Here is a 24287-nt window from a genome sequence, read left to right as displayed (position 1 = left end):
GAGGCGTTTCGAGCCATTCTTAACCAAGCAATGATTTGATCGGACAATATATCCAGAGCTTTTGTGCAACGACAACTAATCGGTTCAATGTGTTTGCTTACTCCAGACAGACGAACCGACTTCATTCGCGGTTCAGTTCAAACATTTTTATCCAAATTAGTTTTCAATTAAGGATTTCTTTCCTTTCCTTTAGAAATGTTTCAGGACAAATAATTCTATGATTGGCAAGAAATCATCTAATCATAACCATCATTACAATCTTAAAAAATTATAAAACTGCACTGATTATATCATTTTAAAATTGGAGTTTTTATAAATATCTAAAATTAATAAAATATTCATATATAATTAGATGGATTTCTCAAATAATTTTAAAACTTGTACAAAAGTTTGTTTGCGACTTTGTGTTGTTGTTTCAAAAGTTACGTAATTCTTCTAGATATCACTTCTTTTGGTCGGTGGTTTTATGAAAGATGTGTTGACCACAACATCATTTTCTACACTAGCAGCTACGTATCAAACTTTTGGACTATAGAAATGTCCTTTGCATACACCAAAGGTCCAAAAATACAGTTTCAAAGCTGGTCCTGGTACATGTACCTATCATGAAAACAAAAATAAAATTGCTTACCATTATTAGGCTAGATTTTTTACTCAAATCTACCGTCTTGAAAAAGAAAAAGAATATTATCATCTGGATATTCTGGCACAGTTCTCCACGCCACACTTTTTGGCATGTTTTTGTCTGTTTTCTCCAAGATCTCATCCGAAGTTATGGGGGTAGAGAGATGAAGAGGACATATCTCACTCACTTCTTCTGAAGAGAGATCTCTTGCTCTTCCCTCTTTTGTAAAGTGACTTCTCTATCCACAAGTGCTGCTAAGACTTTGCTTTAACATATTTAAGCGAGTATTACTGCTGCAGACAATCACAAAAGCAGTAATCATGTTGCCAAAGTTCGATCCAAGAAACTCAGAAGCGTGTCTATCCATTCTCGAGGATGTGACAACAAACGCAAAGCAGGTTCAAGATTCCGTGTTGGAAGCAATACTTTCACGCAATGCCCAGACCGAGTACCTTAGAGGTTTCCTCAACGGTCAGCTCGATAAGCAAAGCTTCAAGAACAACCTACCCGTTGTGACTTATGAAGACTACAGCTCTTATATTGATCGTATAGCTAATGGAGAGTCCTCTGATCTCATCTGTGATCGTCCCATCATTGTTCTCTTGGTCAGGTATACCTTTTAAAAATCTAGAAATCTCTGCAGATTCAGTTGAATGAAGCAATTATGTGTGTGTGTGTGTGTGTGTTTGCAGCTCAGGGACTTCAGGAGGAGTTCCAAAGTTGATACCTATGACAGCAGAGGAGCTCGAACAGAGGATGTTGTTTTCATCTCTACAGAGACCTCTAATCTCCAAGTAATGACTTCCCAACTCCCATGTTTATGTCTTTATTTGTTAGATGTTATGAAAACTCAAACCCCGTTCTTGGTACCGTTAGGCAAATCGAAGGGCTTAGTCAAGGAAAATCTCTCAGCTTTTTCTTTGTGACCAGAGAAGGCAAGACAGCCTCTGGTTTGATGGTTAGGACTATGATCACTTGTGTCTTGAAAATGGTGGGCTCAGCCAACAAAGATATGTGGTAAACCTTTGCTCCCATTATTACATTCAACGATCAAGGCCAGAGCAGGATCTGAGATTTTTGGGCCTGAAACATTTCTTAATGATTTTAATAAGTTTTTTTTAAGACTTCTAAAATTTTTGGGGACCGAGACCAATATTTCACTGGTCTATTCCGGTCTTGATTAAGACATAGCTTAGGTTTCGGCCATAAACAAAATGAGGTTTTAGAAAATCCGCCTAGACACTAATCATCTATAATCACCGCCTAATAGACTTATTGTGTGTTCTTACATGATTTACAGGGATCAAGTACAGATAAGCCCACATAGCCTTTATACTTGTGAAGACACTACCCAAAGCATGTACTGCCAATTGCTTTGTGGACTTCTACAAAGAGATAATGTATCTCGCCTTGGTGCACCATTTGCTTCTTCCTTCCTCAAAGTAATCAAGTTCTTGGAAGATCACTGGAATGAGTTATGCTCCAATATAAAAACAGGTCGTGTCAGCGATTGGATCACAGACCCTCAATGCCTTTCAGGGGTTGGTAAGTTCCTCTCAGTTCCACATCCAGAACTAGCGAGCCTTATCGAGCAAGAATGCGGTAAAACATCATGGGAGGCAATAGTGAGGAGACTATGGCCTAATGCAAAATGCATTGAAGCTATTGTTACCGGCTCCATGGCACAGTATATACCGATGATGGACTTCTATTGCGGCGGTCTTCCTTTAGTTTCAACGTTTTACGCTAGCTCTGAATGTTTCTTAGGTCTCAATTTAAATCTTCTGAGCAAGCCTAGTGATGTGGCCTACACCATTATTCCAAGTATGGCATACTTTGAGTTCATAGAGGTCGAGAAAGACAGTCAAGAAACTAGTCATGATCCCATAAAGAACGTTGTCGATCTTGTCGATGTCAAAGTTGGACATGACTATGAACCTGTTATAACATCGTTTTCAGGTAAGGCTATTTTCATCTGTTTTCTTAATATGGCGTCTTAAATTATTTTTAGATCATACAATACAGTGAAATAGTTTTAAAAGTCAATAATTTTATCTATATTTGAAGTTTCTTTTTAAAAAATTATAAGTTCTAAATTTAGCACTAGACCATAACTTATGTATATATTTTTGAATTTTTTTTATTTATTTTAGATTTGTATTCTAATAGTCCGTTCCATTTACACATGTTATTAGACTGTCCTGTTGATAAGCTTATATTATATGGTTTACAGGTCTGTATAGATACCGTCTGGGGGATGTTTTACGAGTGACTGGCTTCTACAACAACGCACCAGAGTTTCAAGTCGTGGGAAGAAAAAAAGTTGTTCTTAGCATCGACATGGACAAGACCTACGAAGAAGATCTCCTCAAGGCCGTGACAAACGCTAAGCTCCTGCTCGAACCACATGACATAATGCTCACTGACTTCACTAGCCGTGTGGACTCCTCCTCGTTTCCAGGACACTACGTGCTCTACTGGGAACTCGGGAGCAAAGTCAAAGACGCAAAGCTCGAGCCTGATCCCGAGGTTATGGAGGAGTGCTGCTTCACCGTCGAGGAGTCTCTCGACTCTATTTATAGAAAAGGACGTAAGAATGATAAGAACATTGGACCGCTTGAGATCAAGGTTGTCAAGAGAGGCGCGTTTGATGAGCTGATGAACTTCTTTGTGTCTCGAGGCTCTTCTGTGAGTCAGTACAAGACGCCGAGATCGGTGATGAATGAAGATGCGGTGAAGATATTAGAGGAGAGTGTAGTTTCCAAGTTTGTTAGCAGGAAGACTCCGTCTTGGGAGCTGCATGAGCTGCATTCCAGTCGATAAGACCGCTGTTACAATTTGCATAATAATAAATAAAAAGAAGAAAACTGAGCTTTGTAACAAATATGTATTCGAATACAATAAGTCCATCACATGCATGATTAATTTTTGAGAACGCACGATCTATACTATTAAAGTAAAATACCTAATAGGTTTTTGCCACTGGTTTTTCAAAATATTTACAATGGCATGCCATTTCTTTTAATTTTAATTTCCATATTATTTATTTAAATTGAACAAGAGAATATTCTCTAGCAATACTAAACGATGTGCTATGCTTTACCTTTCCCTTAATAAATCAACGACTGATAGTCCCTAACTAACGGTGTATACTCATCACAGTACAAACAAAACTAACATATCACTTCATTATCTATACGTAACAAGTTCAAGTTATTGCTTTGCTTTGTTTTTCCCTTCTCCCATGATGAGGTGTGCGAGATCCTTTACTCTTTTCAAGCATGGACCCCATTAAAGGACGACAAGGAAGCTGATAAGACAGTGAATTTGCACTGCTATCTCAGACCAGTGAGTTTCACAGTGTTGTTGAAGGTGGTTTTCTTGGGCTGCGTTTCCTGACGATCAGTCGTTAGTTTCGCCGAAGTAACTTGTGGAGACCGGGAAAAAACTTGAGAAAACCGGTGGAAACAGCGGGATGGTGATTTTGGGGATCTCGGCGGCAGTATATTGGCGACGTCTTGCTCTTCGGGTTAGTTAGGGTTTTTATTTTTTTAACTAAAAAAATCCATATAATTAAAATTTATCAAAAATAATCCATAAAATTAAGTTTTTATCAAAAATAATCCATAAAATTAAGTTTTTATCAAAAATAATCCATAAAATTAAGATTTTATCAAAAAGAATCCATAAAATTATATTTTAAGCATATATTTTAGGTTATGACTTTTTTCAAATTGCAATAAGATACTCTTATATTTATTATTGCAGTAAGTTAAATTATGTCACTTAAAATAATATGAATAAAACAATTTTGGTTACCGTATAAATATTAAAATTTTATAACAATTGTAAAAAATATTAAAGTATTTTTCGCTTTTAATGACAAAGTAGAAACGAGGAAGATATTAGTTACCATTGTCGACTATTGACACAAATATTGTTACCAAAAATATTCAAATCCTTTTCATAAATCGATATATGGCTGTTTCGTTCATATATATAATTTATTTCAGTTTAGTATCTTTCTATATAACATATTAGGAATATATAAATCTCACTTTCAAATCAAAAATATATTTTAAATAGTGTGGTTACAAAATTGTGGAGTGTCATTAAAATATTTCATAACGATATGTGTGTTACCGTTTTAGGTTATCAAAGAAATATTACTTTCAATAATCAATATGGAAAATTGTATATACTGCAAAATGTTTGTAGGATATATGACGAAAATATGACGTTCACTAATCAGGTATATCCTTTGAACTAGAAAGTAAATTCTGAAATTTAGTACATAAATAATTTTGATGAAACATGGAATAACAAACTAATAAGAGATATCAAGATAAATTATTTTTAATTATAAACTTCAAACTAAAATATAAAATTCAGTCAAGATTAGTAGTTTCTAAACTGAAATAAATTAATCAAAAAGTAATCCCGCGCTTTTAAAGGGCGGGTTAAAATCTAGTTTAATGTTAAAGTTACTTATATATCGAAAAAAGCTCCATAAAAACATCATCTTACAAAAATAAATAAGATAAAGAGTTTATATTGTGAGCATAAAGCAAAGACCATATAACATCTCTAGGAAACATAGTGTTTGGAGAAGCGTGTAACTTAAGTTATCTTCAATGGCTGGCTAGTTTGAGAGTGTTGGCCTTGTCTAGAAGTGTACCAAGCAGACTCTCGAAACTCTTCTTGAACGAGTCTACACCTTCTTCTTCCAACTGTTCTCCCACCTTGTTCCAGTCTATCCCCAGCTTCTCTATTGCACTGTAAACCCCTTCTGCTTCTGACACATTCGCATCTATCGTCCTCTTCACGATTCCATGATCAATAAATGCTTCCAGGGCTTGATCTGGCATTGTTGACACCTAAAAACCCAAACAAAAACAATAGAAACACTTGTTCACAACAAGTGGGCAAGTGAAACATGAGACAGCAAACAAAAGGATGATGACTCACAGTGTCAGGTCCAATGAGAGGAGCAACATAAAGAGTGTCAGAGTAAGCTGGGTTTTTAACACTTGTCGATGCCCAGAGAAGCCTCTGCTTCTTGGCACCTTTCTTCACTAGAGCTTCCCATCTTGGACCTGAGAACTTTTTCTGGTATAGCTGGTATGCTAATGCAGCTTGAGCCACAGCCGCCTGCAAGAAACAACACAATTCAGGTGTGTCATAAAACTCATTCACAGCAGCAATGAACCAAACTTTTACCTTTCCACGGAGGTCTAGAGCTTCTGGTGTACCAATCTTCTCAAGCATCTTGTCCATGAGAGTATCCACCCTGCTGACAAAGAATGAAGCAACACTTGTAACTCTTGAGAGGTCCTCAAGTCCAGACGCCTCCAGCCCATCCAAATAAGCATCAATCACTGCCTCATATCTAGCTATTGAGAATATAAGCTGAAACATAACAACAGAACAAGGATGTTTCATAATAAGAATAGAACTGTTTAAGTTTCATGATTAGAACTCAGTTTAGGACAAGAAGTTACTTACCGTAACATTGACACTTATGCCGGAAGCAATGACATCCCTGATGGAAGTAAGGCATGGAGAAGTAGCAGGGATCTTAATATAAACATTACGACGGTTCACAGACTTGTGAAGAAGTTTAGCAGCTTGAACTGTGGTTTTGGGATCATCAGCAAGCAGAGGTGAAACTTCAACAGAGACATATCCATCCTCAGCTTCGGTCTGGTCATAGATTGGCTCAAAAAGCTCGCAAGCATCTTGAATATCCTTCACCACAAGCCCCCAGTACGCTTTTTTAATAGGCGTTCCAGACTCCACAAGTGTCCTAATAAAAGTATAACAAACTGATTCTAATACAGCCAAAAAAGCATCATTAAAATATGCATCCACACTAGTATAGTAAAGGAGTTACCTGAACTGATCATTATAAGCATCTGAAGTGGATATGGCTTTCTGGAAGATCTGCAAAGTTTTTTTAACACGGTGAAGATGAAACAACCAGACAGAGTAAAGCAAAAGCTAAGAAGAGGAGACAGAGAGATGGTCATAAAACAAAAATTACCGCAGGGTTGCTAGTTACACCACGAACGCCACGGGCAATAAAGGGGATAAGATCAGTGACAGGACGGCATAGATTGTCATACCAAGGACTCTGGCCTTCCTTCTCATATAGATCATGAAGAGTAGTTCTCTTTGCAGAACTTCCATTTCCACCGGAGGCTGAACACCTCACACTGTAAATCAACCAAACCACCAAAGAAAACAACAACACACCAAAATCAGATTCTGCTGAACATAGACTAGAGAAACATATAGTTTGCCTTTTTTAAACCAACCTATCAAAAAGTTACTTTATATTTCCGATTAAGTTAGTTAGTCTACAAAACTAACCAACAAGAAACGCAAGATAAACCTCATAGCAAGAAACAGACTATACAGAAACAAAGACACATGCATCAGTTAGGTACTTACAAGAGGGAAGGTCTGGTCTGTTGGTTGTAACGAAGAGAAAGATGGGAAGAAGAGGAAAGCTTGCGGATGTTAACGAAGGATCTTGGTATGACGGAGGAAGATCTAGAGCCGGTAGAAGTGGCGGCGGCTGGTGTAAGGTTGGTGAGGTTGGAAACGGACGCCATCTTTCTGAGTCAGGGAAGAATGAAAAGTCTTTCTTCTTGGTTTGATCACATGATAAAAACAAGAAAAGTAAAAAAGAAGAGAAAAGGGGTTTGGTTGAATGGACGAGTAAATATTATGATGGTGATGGATATTGCTGCTTTAAGAGAGTTGTCTGTGAGACAAGCATGCATTTAGAGTAATAAATGATGTCTTATGATCTTGTAATGGCTGAAGTTGAGAGAAAGGTCAAATGTTTAGAAGACAAAATGATATGGAACTCCTTGCTGTACATAGACCTTTTAATTTGTGATGAAGACGCCTCTAAACTTAAGAGCACCCAACGGATCCGTCTTGTACAATAAAAACAAAACTATGAACAGAGTCTTTCACAAAGGATGAAAAAACAGAGGTCCAGTATACGTTGAATAAATGTGCAAGTTTTTATTATTCAGCAAAAACCAAGACAATCTTGCTCTAAATTGCCCGAGTATTTAAAAAAAAATTAAAACAGATGAGAATCTTTAAGACACAGACACCGTCTCTTATGCTTTTATTCGTCATCAACCAATGAGTAACTTATTCTCTTCTAAGAAGCTGTAGGTTGGTACCTCCAGGTTGTAAGGTGCAGGACCTTTCCTAATCCTTCCAGAGATGTCATAATGCGAACCATGACACGGACAAAACCAACCACCGTAATCACCAGCATTAGGCAAAGGGATGCACCCCAGGTGAGTGCACACTCCAACAACCACTAACCACTCCGGATTCTTGACCCTGACCGAGTCTTCTTGCGGATCCCTAAGAGATCCAAGATCCACGCTATTGGCCAGTTTGATATCATCCTCTGTTCTTCTCCTGATGAACACAGGCTTCCCACGCCACTTGACAGTCACAGTGGTTCCCGGTTCGATGCTCCCGAGGTCAACCTCGAGGGATGCAAGAGCAAGGACGTCTTTACTCGCGGACATGCTGACAATGAGCTTCAGAACAAGAAGGCGGAGAACAGAGGCGTAAACAAACCTCCCGCCTGATAAGACAAAGTAAGCGAATGCACGCTTGCTAGGGTCACCAGGCGGGTAACGCTCGTGGTTATGGTTGTCATAGACAATCTTTGAGTTAGGTGTCTTGACCGCCTCTACGGTGGCTGGTTCCGAGCCGAAACCTATCTCATTTCCTCCTTGAGTAAGGACTTAGAAGAGAAACCTGAAAATAGCAAACATCAAAACAAAATTGGGGTCAAAATATCCTACAACAATTAAGCAGAGCAAAGGGACTACTACTAGTACAACTATCACGAAGTGAGCATTAAACAAGTACATAAAAATGGAATCTATCTATGCAGAATCATACATAACAGCAGAAGCATAACATATTCAACAAGAGAATACTCTACCACAACAATATCAAACTCAGTGAAAACTAAACTAATCTAATCAAGGAAATAACTCAGTTATCAGATGCTGTATATATCACATAAGAAAAAGAAAAACAATTCCATTCACCTCTCTAACAAAGAAGAAATAAATGGACACAAAGATAAAAACTTTGGAGACCAGTAAGTAAGCAAGCCAGTGTGAATCACACTATGGATAACGCAGGCCAAAGATTTTTACATAATGGGGAAGCTTAACTTTCATCAAACAAAGTCCATTCCTTTCTGCACGAAAGAAGCAACCATAGTGGACAAAGGATAATCTGATTTCATATCTGATCAGTTAGCTCAAAAAGTTTATTCCTTTTGGTACATCAACCTCTCTAATAATGCACCGTCCTAAACTAGATAACACATTTGTTAGCTCTCAAAAGTTTATTCCTTGATAACATAGGAATCTGAATCATTCAAGCAACAACAAAAAGGAGGAAGCTTTTGATAGCATTCATTCAATCAACACCTGAAATGAAAATTGAAAAAAAAAACCAACAGTTCAGAGGGAAGAGAGAAGATCTCGAGCAGACCTCTTACAAGGCTACTACGGTGGTAAGAATCGAAACGTGAAACATCTGCAGAGGGGAGAGAGGAGTCGCCGCCGCCATCGGAGAGGGTATGGTCTCGGGAGAGGACGAAGGAGGTCGCGTTCGTAGATCTCTGCGAAACAGAGAAAAGCCTCCTCCCTGCTACTCGCAGCATCTCTGCGAAACAGTGGATTGGTGGCTGGACTGTGTCTAGGGTTTGGCTCTAGCGAGAGAGAACAGAGTCCTTACGGCTGGCTCGATGCAACACAGAAGAAGAAGAGCCGTAAAACTAGTTTCCCGGATAGAAAAGGTCAAATTTAATATTTTATTATTTCTTTATTACGAATATATTTTTGGTTTCTTCTCTTTTGTCAAATATTTTTGGTTTGATTAATTTTTTTTTTCAAAACCGATTCCAAAATAATTTTTATTTAATATGACATTATATATATATATTTTTAATTTATATTTGTTTAACACTTTTACTTTAAATTGTAAAAACGTATTAATAATTATGCAGACTACTAAATAAAACAAATGAATAATTTAAAATACACCAAAAAATAATGTACAAATATTAAGAAATATATAGGGTGATAAACACAAAAATTTCTGATCAAAATTAGTATAGTTACCGGATGTAAAAATTTGCTACAACAACACTTTATATAATTTAATAATTAAAAATTAATGTAATAGGCTAAAAGTCAAAGTAGGAGCTAATACTGTTCAAATAAAAAAATGATTCAAATAATAAACAGAGACTTATGAACAGTGTTATACAGTTAATCACCAGATGAGTTGCTAAGTGATACAAAATTACAACAGTTTTGTAGAGTATTATTGAGCAAAATCTTTTACTTGCTGAGACCAAAGTGTGAGGAAACCCGCTAATATTTTAGCGTGAAAATATATTTAAAAAAAAACATACGAGGATCTTTCAGACACAGAGACAGTCTGTTGTCGTGCTTTTATTCATCATCATCAACCAATGAGTAACTTGTTCTCTTCCAAGAAGCTGTAGGTTGGTACTTCCAGGTTATACGGTGCAGGACCTTTCCTAATCCTTCCAGAGATGTCGTAATGCGAACCGTGACACGGACAAAACCAACCACCGTAGTCACCAGCATTCGGCAAAGGGATGCACCCTAAGTGAGTGCAGACTCCAACAACCACTAACCACTCCGGATTCTTGACCCTGACCGCATCTTCTTGAGGGTCTCTCAGAGATCCAAGATCCACGCTATTGGCCAGCTTGATGTCATCTTCTGTTCTTCTCCTGATGAACACGGGCTTACCACGCCACTTGACGGTCACAGTGGTTCCCGGTTCGATGCTCCCGAGGTCGACCTCGAGGGATGCGAGGGCAAGGACGTCTTTAGTTGCGGACATGCTGACAATGAGCTTCAGAACAAGAAGGCGGAGAACAGAGGCGTAGACAAACCTCCCACCGGACAGGACGAAATACGCGAAGGCACGCTTGCTAGGGTCACCAGGCGGGTAACGCTCATGGTTATGGTCATCATAGATAATCTTCGAGTTAGGTGTCTTGACAGCCTCCACGGTGGCTGGGACTTCGGAGGGAAAACCTATCTCGTTTCCTTGAGTAATGACTTGAGATGAGAAACCTGAAAATAGCACCAAACATTAATACATATCTTAACATGGCCATATTTTTCTGACCAGTGTTTCTATGCATTTAAGCAATAAAATGTTCAACTATAAAATTAGTGCGTACCCTTCCAAAAAGAGAAAACAAAAAGGTAAACATGAAAACAGGAATACGTGTGGCATAAGAATGATGCATGATAGTAACAGATTCCTCAAAACAATTCTACCATCTTAGCTCTAATCAAGAAAACAAATTCAATGATCAGATGATGTGCGTCAGAGAAACGAATAGAAAGCAACAAGACTACAAAATGGTATTCCATATTCCTTTACTGATGCAAGTTGCTGAGAAAGCCTTTTTAGCATTAAAATGAATCCTCCAAACCAAGAACAAAGTACATGATATGCCGATAGATGGAGATAACATCCATCTTCCTCGTACTGATGAAATACATTGATACATAAGATCCAAACTTTAGAAATGGAGAAACTTTTTTTCACAATCAAACAGAAGGATTATCTCAGCACAGGTTCATTCATATAGGATCATGGAATTGAATACTGATAACATTTTACAAATGAAATCATAAAGGACACCACTTTTTCCCAGTAAGGAGAAGAATCTTATATCTAGATAGGAGAACTGGAATCTAAATCATTCCCAGGACTCATACAAGCAAAAAGAAATGATTTTTGCGAATATTCTTACAATCAACACCTGAAACGAAACTGATATCAATCCAGAGAAAGAGAAAGACCTCTTATAAGGCTCCGGTGGTAAGAACTGAAAGATGAAAGATCTGAGGGAACAGATCTTGGGGTGGAAGAGGAGTCACCACCATTGGAGATGGTATAATCTCGGGCAAAGACGACGGATGTCGCAGTCGATGATCTCTGCTGAACAGACAAAAGCCTCCTCCCTGCAACTCGCAGCATCTTCGCTCCAATCCTCTAAGGTTAGGGATGATGGCCGCTTCAAACAGAAACCGTCAATCAATTTGTTTTTAAGATTTTACTATTTATCAACCCGATTTGGTTTTTTATTACATATGCCTCGTGGCACACCTTAATGCACTTGTGCTTTGTCTTCGTGGCATCTAGCGCACTCGTATCCTCGTGACTCATCGTTTTACCAAATTGCCCATTTATTCTCGAACGTAAACCCAAATACTGTATCATTGAAATTTGATGTCTTCAAAAGCTTATTACGAAGCAAAAAACAACAATTGTAAAATGAAACGACAAAACTCAAAAAAACCGACACAAGTGTTTATATGTTGTTTTCTCATGAGAGTGTCGTATTTTTATTTGTCAACTGGTTCTAGAGCATAGCATTATCACAAGCAAGCACGTTTCTTTAGGGGGAAAGTCTTCAAAGGTTGGTGAAGTCAACAGGCTCACGGAGGAGCCTCTCCATCTGCTGTGCCCTTGTCCTGATAGACATGTCCAACACCTTTTGTTGAAACTCTACTATTAGCCCTCCGTAGATACTCGGATCAATCTGCAAAATAAACACATCCATGTTTTTAGATTATTCCAGCTCCATAATCTCACACAAGCCAATCAATAATCAGATTTACATAATACCTTTTGTTCCACAGTTACTTTCTTCCCTTCTCCAATTATCTCCTGGAGTGTCTCCTTCAACTCCTTCTCCTCAGCAGGTGGAAGCGGCTGTTGATCCAAAACATTTTCATAATTCAAATTTACAACGAATAACAGTAGGAGGAGCAGTAGCTTACCATGACAGTGGTAACCAAAACCTTGACATCTCCTCTATGTGCTGTCGTCAACTGCATGAATTTTTTCACAATCACGTCCAAATTCTTCAGCTTCCCGTTCTCAGCTAACAGAGCTGTTATAGCAAACACACAAAGTAAACAACTTTTGTTCAAAATCATAAAACATAAACAAGAACACTGAACTGACACGACATACAGAGGAAGTTCTTGGTGGGTTCTGCGAACTTGGCTTTATCACAAACATCCACGATAGCAGCGAGTCTCGTCTCTCTAGGAACAGAGGGATCTTTAGTGAACTGCGAAAAAATAGGGCTCGTCTTCATAGCCTCGACGAGCTCAGAGAGATCAGACTCGATCTTCTCCAAGGAGTTCATTTTCACAGCTGCAATGTACAGCCACGAAGCGAAGTTTCCAGATTCACCAACTAAAGCAACAGGCACCTGTGAACAACAACAACGACAACAACGTTACACAACTGTCTAAATCAAAGACACACTTAAACGTATAATCTCACGCTTTACCTTAACATTGGCGGTCTTCTGAGCGCAAGCTGTTGCGTAGTCTCTCAACTGCGATAACGAAAGAAACAAAAATTGATCCATAACATTCTGTGGAGGAAGCTTTAAAATACGAACGACATAAACTTGAAAACTACGACGTTTCAATACTCTACTGTTTGTAAAAAAAATTGATTCTATACATAAAAAAAAATCATTTGACTTGAGATTCGTTTTTTTCTAAAGAATGCGATTACCGCGGGGATGAGCGGCGCTCCACGGAGGTGAGATCTAGCAGGTGAGACGGAGGTGGTCTTGAAGAAGGAGATCCCGGATCTGATACGACCAGCCAACGCCATTTTTGTTGTTGCAGATAATCTGATTCGAACCCTAGCAAATGAGAGTATAGAGAGAGAGAAGAAGACTGGTCAGAGGAGGAAGGTAACTTAATGAGTCGGGCTTCACTAGCCTCTCGCTAAATATTATTGGTCCTTAATGGGCTTACTCACGCTTGATTTATTGGGCTTACTACTATACCATCCCGTAATTTAAGAACAAAACAGAACAGTGAAGAAGTCTTGATAATATTTTTTGTTTTTATTTTTATTTCGAATTCTTTGGAACTCTTTTTTTTTTTTTTTTGAACTTTTCTTTGGAACTCTTCTGGTCAGTGCTTTACATAAATTGTATTTTTTTTTGTGTATCACTAAAAGAAAATAGAAATAATTATCTACAGAAAGATGCGGTTACATTTAGGTTGTGCGGAAGAAGTCTATTGAGAGCGATACCAGTTGGATCATTTGTTTGGTAGCCATGTGAACAAACATGCAGTGCGTTGTCAGCTTCATTTGACCATTTTATTACGTTTCACCATCATATACACCTAATTATTAACACAAATAAGCCTTCAAATTTGACTTAACATAGAAGTACTGTCAAAGACACAAAAGGAGGAAGATTAGTTATTAAGAGAAACATAATGGTCTTGATTTGGTTCTCACTTAATATATACCAAAGTTAGTTAAGTATGCTTAGCTATTCAAGGTTGGTCGCTAATCTCATCTTTAACATCTATAAAGCAGTTGTGTCCTAGTCAGTAACTGTCAGAGGATATTTATATAGAACTTGTGATTGACAGTTAAGGACAAACTTGATAGCGATGAAGCAGATCTCAAAACAGCTTTTCAGCATTTTAATAAATACATGATGGGAACAAGGATTAGAGGAGGGAGTATGGGAGGAAGTGGGAGGGGTAAAACAATAATTTCGAGTGAAAAAAATTGAAGTGTCACGTTACCTTGTCGGCACAGTGGTGAGAAGAGAACAACCTTCCCTCTTGTCTGTTCATATTACATCATTTGTGATGAACAGTCATCCATCTTCGCTGTCTGAACAAATGGCCCCTGTCTGAATCTGCGTTCTGTTGATTTTCTGCAAATTTTAATTTAGCTATAATCTTTTGATAAACCTTTGACACCACCATTTGACCAAGTAAGTTTTGTTTTTCTTTTTCGTTTCTTAAATGCTTTGTTTCAAATCTTGGAGACAAGACTTCAATTTTCTAGGTAGATCTTTATGAGTTTTCATGAAAGATTTCCTGCTTTTATTTTTCCTAGAATCAAACTATTCTAGAGTATTGATCTGGAATATGTTGATTTGATTTGCTCATTGTTTTGAATAATTTGGTTCAGATTTGATTTGGCTATTCTCAGAGCAATACATCAAGCTGATGGTTGTGCAACAATGACAAATAAGAAGGGATTATTCACTCTATTGAAAAGGGTTTTTATTTCAGAAGCTAACTCAGAAAAGGTAAAGAAGATCTCATTTCTTCTGGTGGTGATGAGAGAGTTTTGTATGTTCTTGTTTCATTCTTTTTGTTTATGTATTAATTCATATGCAGAAAGAGAAGAGAAGAAGATGGACGTTTTGGAAACTTAAAGTGAGAAAAAGATTACCTACCATTACAGCACCACCACCTGAGAACGGGACAAGAAACGAATCTCATGAGGAACAACAGAAGGAGGAAAGCTTGTCAGATGTTGGTGAGGTCAGCCAAGTATCTTCTAGTCAAAAGTTTGATTCCATAGAGAAGTTAGAAGGTTCAACATCCCCGGAGACTACTGCTCACCTGGTAGCCCAGTATCAACTGTTTCTAAATAGAGAGGAACAAGCTCTCGCTGCTACTCGGATTCAAACAGCTTTCCGTGGCCATCTTGTAAGATTCTGTTCCCTTTTATCTCAACGTGATAGCCTTGTGTTAGTCTTGTACTGTAGTTGTTGATGTAATTGTCTTAACTGCTCTGGAACTAGAGTTAGCCTTGTGTTAGTCTAGTACTGTAGTTGATGTAGTTGTGTTAACTTCACTATTATCAGGCAAGGAAAGCTCTACGGGCGTTGAAGGGAATAGTAAAGCTCCAAGCTTACATCAGAGGTCGTGCAGTGAGACGCCAAGCAATGACTACACTCAAATGCTTGCAATCCGTTGTGAACATTCAGTCACAGGTCTACGGCAAGAGAGCACAAATCCCCAGAGGCTCTCACAGAGATTACGAAGAGAGCCACATGTTCAGCGAGAACATACTCAAGGTACGTGATCTAATATTAAAAAAGAGGTCAGTACTGTACTAGTAGTTAAGAGGATATATATGATGTTATCAGGTGGACACAAACGGTCAGAAGAGATGGGACGATAGTCTATTAACAAAGGAAGAGGCCAAAGCTGTGGTGATGAGCAAGAGAGAAGCTGCCTTAAGAAGAGAAAGGATCAAAGAATATGCAGTCACTCACCGGGTATTCTTCTAGTCTATACAGCTTGGTGGTTTTTGATTGCGTTACAAGTTTCATAATGTCAACCTGAAAAAAAACTGTTTTCATTTGTGAAACGAACTTCAGAAATCTGCAGAGTCGTACCAGAAACGGAGTAACACCAAGTGGAAGTACTGGTTAGACGAATGGGTAGACACTCAACGAACCAAGAGCAAGGAGCTAGAAGATCTGGACTTGTCCTTGAGAACAAAGCCTAAAGACGAAACTATGAATAAAACACCAAGAAACTCATCGCCAAGAAGATTGGTGACTAATAATCATAGAAGACAAGCTTCAATAAGTGAAGAGGAACCACAAAACCCTGTGGCTCCTGTCACCACCGTCAATACACCAACTTACATGGTTGCAACAGAGTCAGCAAAGGCAAAGTCAAGATCACTGAGCTCACCGAGGATAAGACCGAGAAGTTTCGACACGCAGTCAGAGAGTTACTCGCCGTATAAGAACAAGCTATGCCTGACGACTTCGGTGATGAGTGAAGCACCAAGCAAAGTGAGGGTTGGGAATAGCAATGGCAATAACAATAGGGCGAGTGCATACCAGCAAAGGTCTCCAGGGTTAAGGGGGTTCAACATGGGCCCATTGAAATCATGCAATAATGGTACTTTATTAAACGATCTCAGCATTAACTCGGAACGATCTCTACCTAGCTGGAGCAAGCAGAGCAGCTTGAGATGATGAGTGGGATTTTGTGCCCTGTATATACTTACTACATACGTTCCAGTGTTTCTTTGTTGAGAAGGTCACACTCGCATGTGTATCATCAAATCTTCTTTGGTTTCTTTTTTTTTGCTTACACTGTGTCACTCAATTTCATTTAATTATATTGCACAAGGACAATGTAAACAAGGGATATTGCCATTTCGTTAATCAATCTATATGTAGAAAAAGAAACAAAAGTACTATGAAATAAAATAAGTTTGTTAAGGAAAACCAATCTGGAGTACTTGACATGTGAAGTCACTAAACTTCCTTACAGTAACTTGTTCAGCTAAAAAGAATCAAACATAAACAGCAAAACCATTTCACAGCGTTGACTAATCTTAGAACCAACTCCTTGTAAGAATTGGTCTGCAGACAGAATATGTACTGTTACAACGGTGGTCTACTGATGTTGTTGATTGGTGTTTGGTGGAGGGCCTCCAGGTAAAGGCGGTTGAGGCTGCTGCACAAAGAAAAAATAAAGAGAGAAGTGATTAGTCCAGGAATTTTCATTCTCTTCGGGCTCTACCTTTGCAACATCTAGTTTTCCATAGAAACTATTAGCCAGTAAGTTTTAAACGAGCTTACATCTAGTCTTATACGTATAATTTATGTGAAACTGTTAAGGAGTATACTAAATAACAGTAGAAGAGTGTTTAGAGAGACCTGTTGGAAAGGGTTGTTGTACCCTGGCATCATCTGTGGACGGTTGAAACCACGTCCTTGGGGATACATTTGGGGTCCACCACTGCTTGGTGGTCCTTGAAATGCTCCAGAAGGAGGACCCATATAATGGCCTTGCGACATCTGCGGATTCATGCCGCCATGCGTTCCCTGATCCAAGAACAAGTGACGATATGCATCTATCTTTCAGTAGAATAGTATGATTATACAAATGTCACTCGAGGATCTAACTCATCGGGTAGCCACAAGAGAAAGGCTTAAGTAGTGGTCGAATTACAAGAGATCTGAAAGTCATACCATTGGTCCGGGCATCTGATGAGACATAGGCATTGAGGAAGGTGGCATGTGACCGTGAGGAGGCATCTGCATAGGCCGGGGATGATGAGGATGAGGATGCAATGGCATATGAGACGATGGTGGTCGCTGAAGATGAGGCATATTGGGCATTGGAGGGATTTGCTGGGGATGACCTTGGTGGTGTTGTTGTTGCTGATACCCTTGCTGCTGGCCACTTCCAATAAGCGATGGGTGGGGACCAGGTGGCAGCGGAGGAGCCATGAGAGGCTGTTTATGTTCCCCTTGAGAGGATGCATCAAATGGCATTGCTATCCCGATTCCCGGGATGGTCCCCTCATTCCGTGTCAGCCCAGGAACAAATGCTCCAGGAGTTGGCGATGCCTCAGATGGTTGGAAATTATCAGGCATGCGATTGCCAAAACCTTGTTCATTATAGCCTGATACAAATTACACTAATTAGTACATACAAACTACAAACTTCAGTTCATAAACAAAAAATTAATAAAACAGTAGTTTCTGGCGATAATTCAACTTAAAAAATACGAGCCCGACCAGTTAAGCCTATCACAACATCCTTACTACTTACTCAGTTACTCATATGGACAAGGGCATAATATTTATACACCACCCATACACTATCCATCATGATGCCTAAAACAAATCAGATATCAATAGCACATAAGAACCTTGGTTCTGCATAGTAAGCGCATCTCGAGGATTATCTCCAGGCCTGTTTCTGCACCAAAACTTGGTTGTGTGATCGTTGCTCCCACTGCACATATTAGGAGGGAAAAATAAGAAATCCGGTGCTAATTACAGACCATCACAAAACAAAAGTGTTAAAGAACTCTGGCATCAGATTATCGTACTACCTGCAAAGAAGATATCCAATAGGATGCCACGCAAGATCCCAAACACTGTTATCATGAGCATTAGGGATTTCAATCTGCGGGTTTTCATGCCTGAAAATTAAGAGTAGTTTCATACTTAGACACACCTCAAACAAAACCACAAAGTAAAAGGTAGGGAAAGATTCTACTCGCATGCAGATGCGACATGACAGGACATAAGATGTAGACAAGAAACATGATTTGACAAATCCTAATAAATGATTAAAGCAACTGCAGCATGACAGGAAAAATTACAAGAGCATATTGTGTCACAAAAGTACCTACCCCACAATCCAATGACAAATGGATCCATCAACGCTCCCACTGACAAAGTATTCTTCATGGGATGGATGCCACGCCAAAGCTTCGAAAGAGGTCAACAACTTTTGATAAGAAATAGTTGAAACTAAGAAAAGTCAAAGAAAGCAGTCGAGAACCGTCATGGGACATTAACAAAAGAATGTGTACAGTAATAATGTTTCGACGGCATACACTCTAGAGTCCTAGCCAATGTACAGAAACGTTATTTCTACAGCTATGATCATTACAAAATTAGACAGCTTACATGTTACATCTTTCTTGTGCCCACGAAAGGATTCAAGCTCCTTCATAGTCCTTATATCATACAGCTGCAGATGACATGCATAGGTGTCATACAAATGCTTCCACAAAATGGAAGGAAAACATCTTGTTTACAAATCGATACACCAAAAGAAAATGAGCTCACCTTAATTAGTTGATCTTTCGAGGCTGTTAAAAGCAAATTGCCATTCTGGTTCCACTTCACACTAAGCACCATGTTTTTGTGACCATGACTGCAAAAGTGAGAATAACGATCAAATTCGTCAAAGCTTTGACCCTGAAATTATTAATAGGATAAAGAATACAATTTGTAACCATTACAGTGAGCAAAGCTCTCTTGCAGTTCTGGCATCCCAGATTTTGACAAGTTGATCTTTTCCACCTGGATATACAAATTAAAACCGTTATAAACCTCTTGATAAGCCAACGAGAGAAGGTTGGAAGAATACAACTTTTTTCCATAATTACTGCATTATTTGAAATCAGAATTCTATAAATGATGTACCAGAAACTAGTAGGGACTTTGTGGGGTGCCAGTCGACGCACTTGACATCCCAACCATGGCCTGCCTGAGTTCAAAATATAAAGAACCCCTTGGTCACACTTCAATACTTCTCAGAATTCATACAAATTAGAAAACAGCATCACGCTTTTAAACGGATATGAACTTGTCTAGAACACGAGTTTTACATGGCGACACCAAAGCAAATCCAGTTCTAATAACACAGCTAAAATTACATCTCAACTGAACTATAAATAAGTAACAAAGGAGCAATAGACTTAGAAGTTCGCTATCTGCAGCTAATCTGTTCAAATCACATTACCGGTTAATGTAATTTCTTCTTGGCACTTGGTAAAATCCCAAACTTTAACAGTTGTATCATCAGAACACGAACAGAACTTCAAATCTGTTTTACAGAAACTGTTTGATACACAATGTTAATAAAATATATTTACTAAATACAATTTAGATATCGAACTTTTTACCTTAGATCACGAATAGATTCCTTGTGAGCAGTTCTATTGGCTTTCACATTATTCATATTGCTCTGCCAGTACCTGTTAGATAAGAAGCAAATGATCCTCATTATCACAACAACAACCAAATACGAATCAATAGAATTTTGAGCTTCTCCTTTACATGGCATAAATTAGGGGTTGAAAGAGAAAACATACTTTAGTGTGCCTCCATCATCACCAGAAACCATCCAAATGTCATTGTGGCTCCATACCATCGACCTTATAGGTTGATCATGTGCCTGGTATTGACAAACAAATTTCAACAGTCAATACCATGAAACAAAAAAAACAACAGAGGAAACAAAACAGGAGTCCCAAAAGATACACAATCTGAAAAGTGAACCTGAAGAATCATCTCGAAATTGAAAGATTGCCCATTCCAAAGAGTAAACTCCCCACTTTGGGAGCCAGTGATAAGACGTCTTCCTGAAGGTGTCCACTATATATATACAACAAAACCAATCAGTAATGATCGCAATAAGCTGTCATAAAGTTGATTTCTTCAACAGATAAACATGGCAAAAACAGAGTATAATACAGTTCAAGGGCTATACCAATACACAGTTGATTGAACAACGGTTCTTGTTAAGCGATGAGTGAACAAACTTCGCAGCAAAGCTCGTAGAAGGATTATCTGAATAGGCAACTGGAGGAAGCATCTGAACCATCGACAAAAAAAAATCAAATAAAGGAAACACTGATATTAAGATCAAGAAACTATTTCATAATCCAAGAAAAAAGCTAACATCAACTGCAGCAGCTGGGGTTGGTTGCAAAGAGGTCATATCCCTTGAGTCTCGCTGCCACGTACGAGCCTGAACAAAACATTGACATAGTAAATTCACACTGTACTTTTCTTTACACAAAGTAAAGAACTATTGAGTATTGGTATTGATCAAGTGAAAAAGGCTCTGTGGCTTGTGACACATTACCTGAATGTATCTCACAACAGTACTCGTGTAATCAACAGCCTTTCTCTGTGTGTGCTTTCTCATTCGTTTCCCCCCAAAACCGTCAACATGTGCTGCAACAATAGAGATCAGATCTCGTAGCCATATGCCTAATTCAGTACACAAAAGCGAGAGTCTGCTACTTACAGTCGAAGGGATTTGGGGCAGAGCCGGGATGGTGGTAATCGGGATTGATATTGGTGGAGGAGGCCGAGGGATGCCGCATCATCGGTGGGGGATGATGCATCGGTGGACCTCCGAGGTGTTGATTCTGCATCGGTGGGAGCTGCTGCTGCATCGAATCTCCGTACATTGTTGCCCACAGAGAGTATTGGGTTTATCTTTCAACGAGCGTGGATCTCGTCGGGGTGAGCCGATAAGAAGCAAGTGAAAGTTGAAAGGTTAGGAACTTAGGGTTTGCTTCTTCTCGGCTAGCCAAACCCTCGACTCCTCGAGAAGGAAGGAAGTAACGATCGGTTCACCGGTCGGTTTTATCTCGGTTCTTAGTTATCCGGTTCTACGGTTAATCCGTTACCATTTTTTTTACCCGCCGAAAAGATTAAAAGAAAAAGAGTAAGACTTGGTTTAATCTCAAACGTTAATTAACCAAAAGTACTGTACTTGGTTGATTCAGCATTAATTTGCACAAATAGTGCATGATGAAGTTATACATAACACTGGAACATACTGAGACACTCTAATCCATTGTTCATTCAAACACATTACACATATCTTAAAAACATGAGTAAGAACTTTTTTTTTTTTTTAAACAAAAAAACATGAGTAAGAACATGAACTGAAGAAAGTAGTTTTCGGCACACATAAAAAAAAAGAAAAATTCCGCACACACATACGGCATACCAACGCTAAACCAATGAAGATAGACCATAATATAGAAGATCATATACACATAGGCACAGTGCCCAAAGTCCATTACTATATTGAAAGTCTAGAAACATGGGCAAAAAAAGACAGATGATAAACGGGAGCCCATAACTCGAAAGCATTAGAGCCCAACATTAAACAAAAGGCCAGTAAAATAGTATTACATTTCCATAGAAAACTATTATTTCCTATAGTAATCATAATCAACGGCTTAAAAGCCTTCCGTATGTTAATCAGGATGATCTAACGGACCTAACCGTTTCTGAGCTCGTCTGGGGAGCGTCACACAGGATCATTTCTAATCACAACATGCGGCCCTATTTCTCGAGCCAATAAAAAGGCACTCTTCGCCACCATAGAAACTTCTCTCGTCTCCTCTTCTTCTTCGCTCAGCTCCTACAATAAAGGGCGAAGAATCTCTCGTTCCTTGAGTTTCTCCTTGCCATCTCTTCCTTTTGGTAAGTGTTTTTTAGATCTCTCCTCCGCTTTATATCTCGTCGTCTCTCCCGTTTTGTTCATCGGACTTTATCGATCTGCTTTTATTATAAATCAACAAGTTGAGTATTTTCCGATTGATTTGGATATAGATCCCATGTTGAGTGAGAATGTTTTCGTTAGAATAGATCTGAATTACGATTCTCCGATCTGCTTGCTTAGATCTAGAAATGATTCGTCTCTGTTGCCATTTTGTTACTAATGTTTATGTATCTGTTGATACATTATGATATTTTACCATATGATAAAATTCATTATAACATAGCACTAGATCTCTAATGACGTGTCAAATTGTTTCACTGAGTATTGTTTTTTTTTTGGCAGAGGTCAAAATGGTTGAACAGACTCAGTTCCAGAAGGCATCAGGCCAAATCATTCGTTCGGGTGTTTCTCAGGACATTCACGGTTACGCTTCTGCTCTCCAGAGCCCCGCTATGTACCAGAGGCGTGTGGCGTACGGAAACTACTCAAACGCTGCGTTCCAGTATCCTCTCGCCGGCGCCGCCACTTCCAGGATCGTGGCGACTACTTCTCCCGTGTTTGTCCAGGCTCCAGCGGAGAAAGGGTTCTCTAGCTTCGCTATTGACTTCCTCATGGGTGGTGTTTCCGCCGCTGTGTCCAAGACCGCTGCTGCTCCCATCGAGCGTGTCAAGCTTTTGATTCAGAACCAGGATGAGATGCTCAAGGCTGGAAGGCTCTCTGAGCCTTACAAGGGTATTGGTGACTGTTTCGGAAGGACTATTAAGGATGAGGGTTTTGGTTCTTTGTGGAGAGGAAACACTGCTAACGTTATCCGTTACTTCCCCACTCAGGTTTGGTTACATCTTTGCTCTATTACTTGATGATGCTTTTTGGTTACTGATCTATCTCTCGCTTTTGTAGGCCTTGAACTTTGCGTTCAAAGATTACTTCAAGAGGCTTTTCAACTTCAAGAAAGACAGGGATGGTTACTGGAAGTGGTTTGCTGGTAACTTGGGATCCGGAGGTGCTGCTGGTGCCTCTTCCCTTCTCTTTGTGTATTCTCTTGACTACGCACGTACCCGTCTTGCCAATGACTCTAAGGCAGCCAAGAAGGGAGGTGAAAGGCAGTTCAATGGTCTTGTCGATGTCTACAAGAAGACCCTCAAGTCTGATGGTATTGCTGGACTTTACCGTGGATTCAACATCTCCTGTGTTGGTATCATTGTCTACCGTGGTCTCTACTTTGGTCTGTACGACTCTTTGAAGCCTCTTCTCCCTGCTGACCTCCAGGTTTGTTATTTGATACCTAAATTGACCAATATAGAAACCCTATTCTGCCTTGTCTGGTTTGTTTCTAATGTCGTTATCTTTCTTGGAAATTTCAGGACAGCTTCTTCGCTAGCTTTGCCCTTGGATGGCTCATCACCAACGGTGCAGGTCTTGCATCATACCCCATTGACACTGTCCGTAGAAGAATGATGATGACGTCGGGTGAGGCCGTGAAGTACAAGAGTTCGATGGATGCCTTCCAGCAGATCCTCAAGAAGGAAGGACCCAAGTCACTCTTCAAGGGTGCTGGTGCCAACATCCTGCGGGCCATTGCAGGTGCTGGTGTGCTCTCTGGATACGACAAGCTGCAGTTACTTCTTCTCGGAAAGAAGTACGGATCAGGATCTGGTTAAGTAATGCTAATCACCAGTCGCCACCAACCATAAAGCTTTGGCTTTATTTTTTCTTCTTTTCATTTCGATTTATTTGCAGTTTCAGACTTTTTAAAAAAGATCAAGATGTTGATGAATCCTTTTGCCATAAAACTAGAGAGTAGCATGGGAAAAGTTTTATCATTTCGAAATAAGTTTTGTATGTGCTGGAGATCTTGACTCCGAACTAATTTTACAGTTATGGTTTTTTGTTTGTTTATGTTTAAAACCTTTTAAACCTTCGAAATAAGCATTATATGCTGGAGT

General features: G+C 39.1%; 7 protein-coding genes and 1 pseudogene across 9 annotated transcripts; 3 read left to right on the top strand and 5 right to left on the bottom strand.

The window, feature by feature from the left end:
* The first annotated feature begins 668 nt into the window (after nt 1-668).
* Nucleotides 669-3564, top strand: LOC108847734 (indole-3-acetic acid-amido synthetase GH3.15). The gene is made up of 5 exons (XM_018621061.2): nt 669-1235; nt 1318-1419; nt 1502-1642; nt 1926-2584; nt 2859-3564. Exons 1-5 carry the CDS (start codon nt 946-948, stop codon nt 3446-3448), a joined length of 1782 nt encoding a protein of 593 aa, XP_018476563.2. The 5' UTR covers nt 669-945; the 3' UTR covers nt 3449-3564.
* A 1532-nt stretch (nt 3565-5096) lies between these two features.
* On the bottom strand, nt 5097-7329 carry LOC108847735 (uncharacterized). Its single transcript, XM_018621062.2, has 7 exons — nt 7079-7329; nt 6669-6840; nt 6519-6568; nt 6131-6431; nt 5846-6034; nt 5594-5776; nt 5097-5502 (listed from the first exon to the last, which is right to left on the bottom strand). Exons 1-7 carry the CDS (start codon nt 7240-7242, stop codon nt 5257-5259), a joined length of 1305 nt encoding a protein of 434 aa, XP_018476564.1. The 5' UTR covers nt 7243-7329; the 3' UTR covers nt 5097-5256.
* A 290-nt stretch (nt 7330-7619) lies between these two features.
* LOC108844569 (cytochrome b-c1 complex subunit Rieske-2, mitochondrial-like) lies at nt 7620-9440 on the bottom strand (annotated as a pseudogene).
* Nucleotides 9441-10153: 713 nt separating this feature from the next.
* On the bottom strand, nt 10154-11784 carry LOC108844586 (cytochrome b-c1 complex subunit Rieske-2, mitochondrial-like). The gene is made up of 2 exons (XM_018617867.2): nt 11545-11784; nt 10154-10803 (listed from the first exon to the last, which is right to left on the bottom strand). Exons 1-2 carry the CDS (start codon nt 11720-11722, stop codon nt 10160-10162), a joined length of 822 nt encoding a protein of 273 aa, XP_018473369.1. The 5' UTR covers nt 11723-11784; the 3' UTR covers nt 10154-10159.
* Nucleotides 11785-11944: 160 nt separating this feature from the next.
* Nucleotides 11945-13467, bottom strand: LOC108844532 (ATP synthase subunit O, mitochondrial-like). Its single transcript, XM_018617797.2, has 6 exons — nt 13283-13467; nt 13050-13097; nt 12725-12968; nt 12529-12641; nt 12374-12460; nt 11945-12287 (listed from the first exon to the last, which is right to left on the bottom strand). Exons 1-6 carry the CDS (start codon nt 13382-13384, stop codon nt 12159-12161), a joined length of 723 nt encoding a protein of 240 aa, XP_018473299.1. The 5' UTR covers nt 13385-13467; the 3' UTR covers nt 11945-12158.
* An 817-nt stretch (nt 13468-14284) lies between these two features.
* LOC108847516 (protein IQ-DOMAIN 11) lies at nt 14285-16732 on the top strand. 2 transcript variants are annotated; one of them, XM_018620772.2, is made up of 6 exons: nt 14285-14516; nt 14738-14837; nt 14929-15243; nt 15402-15614; nt 15687-15818; nt 15921-16732. In XM_018620772.2, exons 2-6 carry the CDS (start codon nt 14769-14771, stop codon nt 16530-16532), a joined length of 1341 nt encoding a protein of 446 aa, XP_018476274.1. In that variant the 5' UTR covers nt 14285-14516; nt 14738-14768; the 3' UTR covers nt 16533-16732. The 2 variants fall into 2 exon arrangements, with proteins under 2 accessions (XP_018476274.1, XP_018476273.1); XM_018620771.2 differs by having other exon boundaries at nt 14717-14837.
* Nucleotides 16733-16759: 27 nt separating this feature from the next.
* On the bottom strand, nt 16760-21434 carry LOC108847515 (flowering time control protein FY). Of its 2 annotated transcripts, none has more exons than XM_018620769.2 (18): nt 21127-21434; nt 20962-21053; nt 20776-20844; nt 20584-20688; nt 20373-20468; nt 20186-20268; nt 19997-20068; nt 19834-19931; nt 19515-19574; nt 19331-19391; nt 19155-19242; nt 18993-19056; nt 18713-18791; nt 18410-18499; nt 18224-18309; nt 17538-17974; nt 17223-17390; nt 16760-17019 (listed from the first exon to the last, which is right to left on the bottom strand). In XM_018620769.2, exons 1-18 carry the CDS (start codon nt 21290-21292, stop codon nt 16960-16962), a joined length of 1974 nt encoding a protein of 657 aa, XP_018476271.2. In that variant the 5' UTR covers nt 21293-21434; the 3' UTR covers nt 16760-16959. The 2 variants fall into 2 exon arrangements, with proteins under 2 accessions (XP_018476271.2, XP_018476272.2); XM_018620770.2 differs by having other exon boundaries at nt 16760-17016.
* Nucleotides 21435-22164: 730 nt separating this feature from the next.
* On the top strand, nt 22165-24240 carry LOC108847336 (ADP,ATP carrier protein 2, mitochondrial). Its single transcript, XM_018620551.2, has 4 exons — nt 22165-22322; nt 22684-23171; nt 23242-23610; nt 23706-24240. The coding sequence occupies exons 2-4, from the start codon at nt 22692-22694 to the stop codon at nt 24000-24002; spliced, it is 1146 nt and encodes a 381-aa protein (XP_018476053.2). The 5' UTR covers nt 22165-22322; nt 22684-22691; the 3' UTR covers nt 24003-24240.
* The last annotated feature ends 47 nt before the right edge of the window (nt 24241-24287 follow it).

This window comes from Raphanus sativus, chromosome 3 (assembly GCF_000801105.2).
Source record: "Raphanus sativus cultivar WK10039 chromosome 3, ASM80110v3, whole genome shotgun sequence".
In the NCBI taxonomy this organism is placed as follows: Eukaryota; Viridiplantae; Streptophyta; class Magnoliopsida; order Brassicales; family Brassicaceae; genus Raphanus; species Raphanus sativus.
The sequence above is the reverse complement of the archived record's forward strand: the minus strand, read 5'-3'. Positions and strand labels throughout refer to the sequence as shown.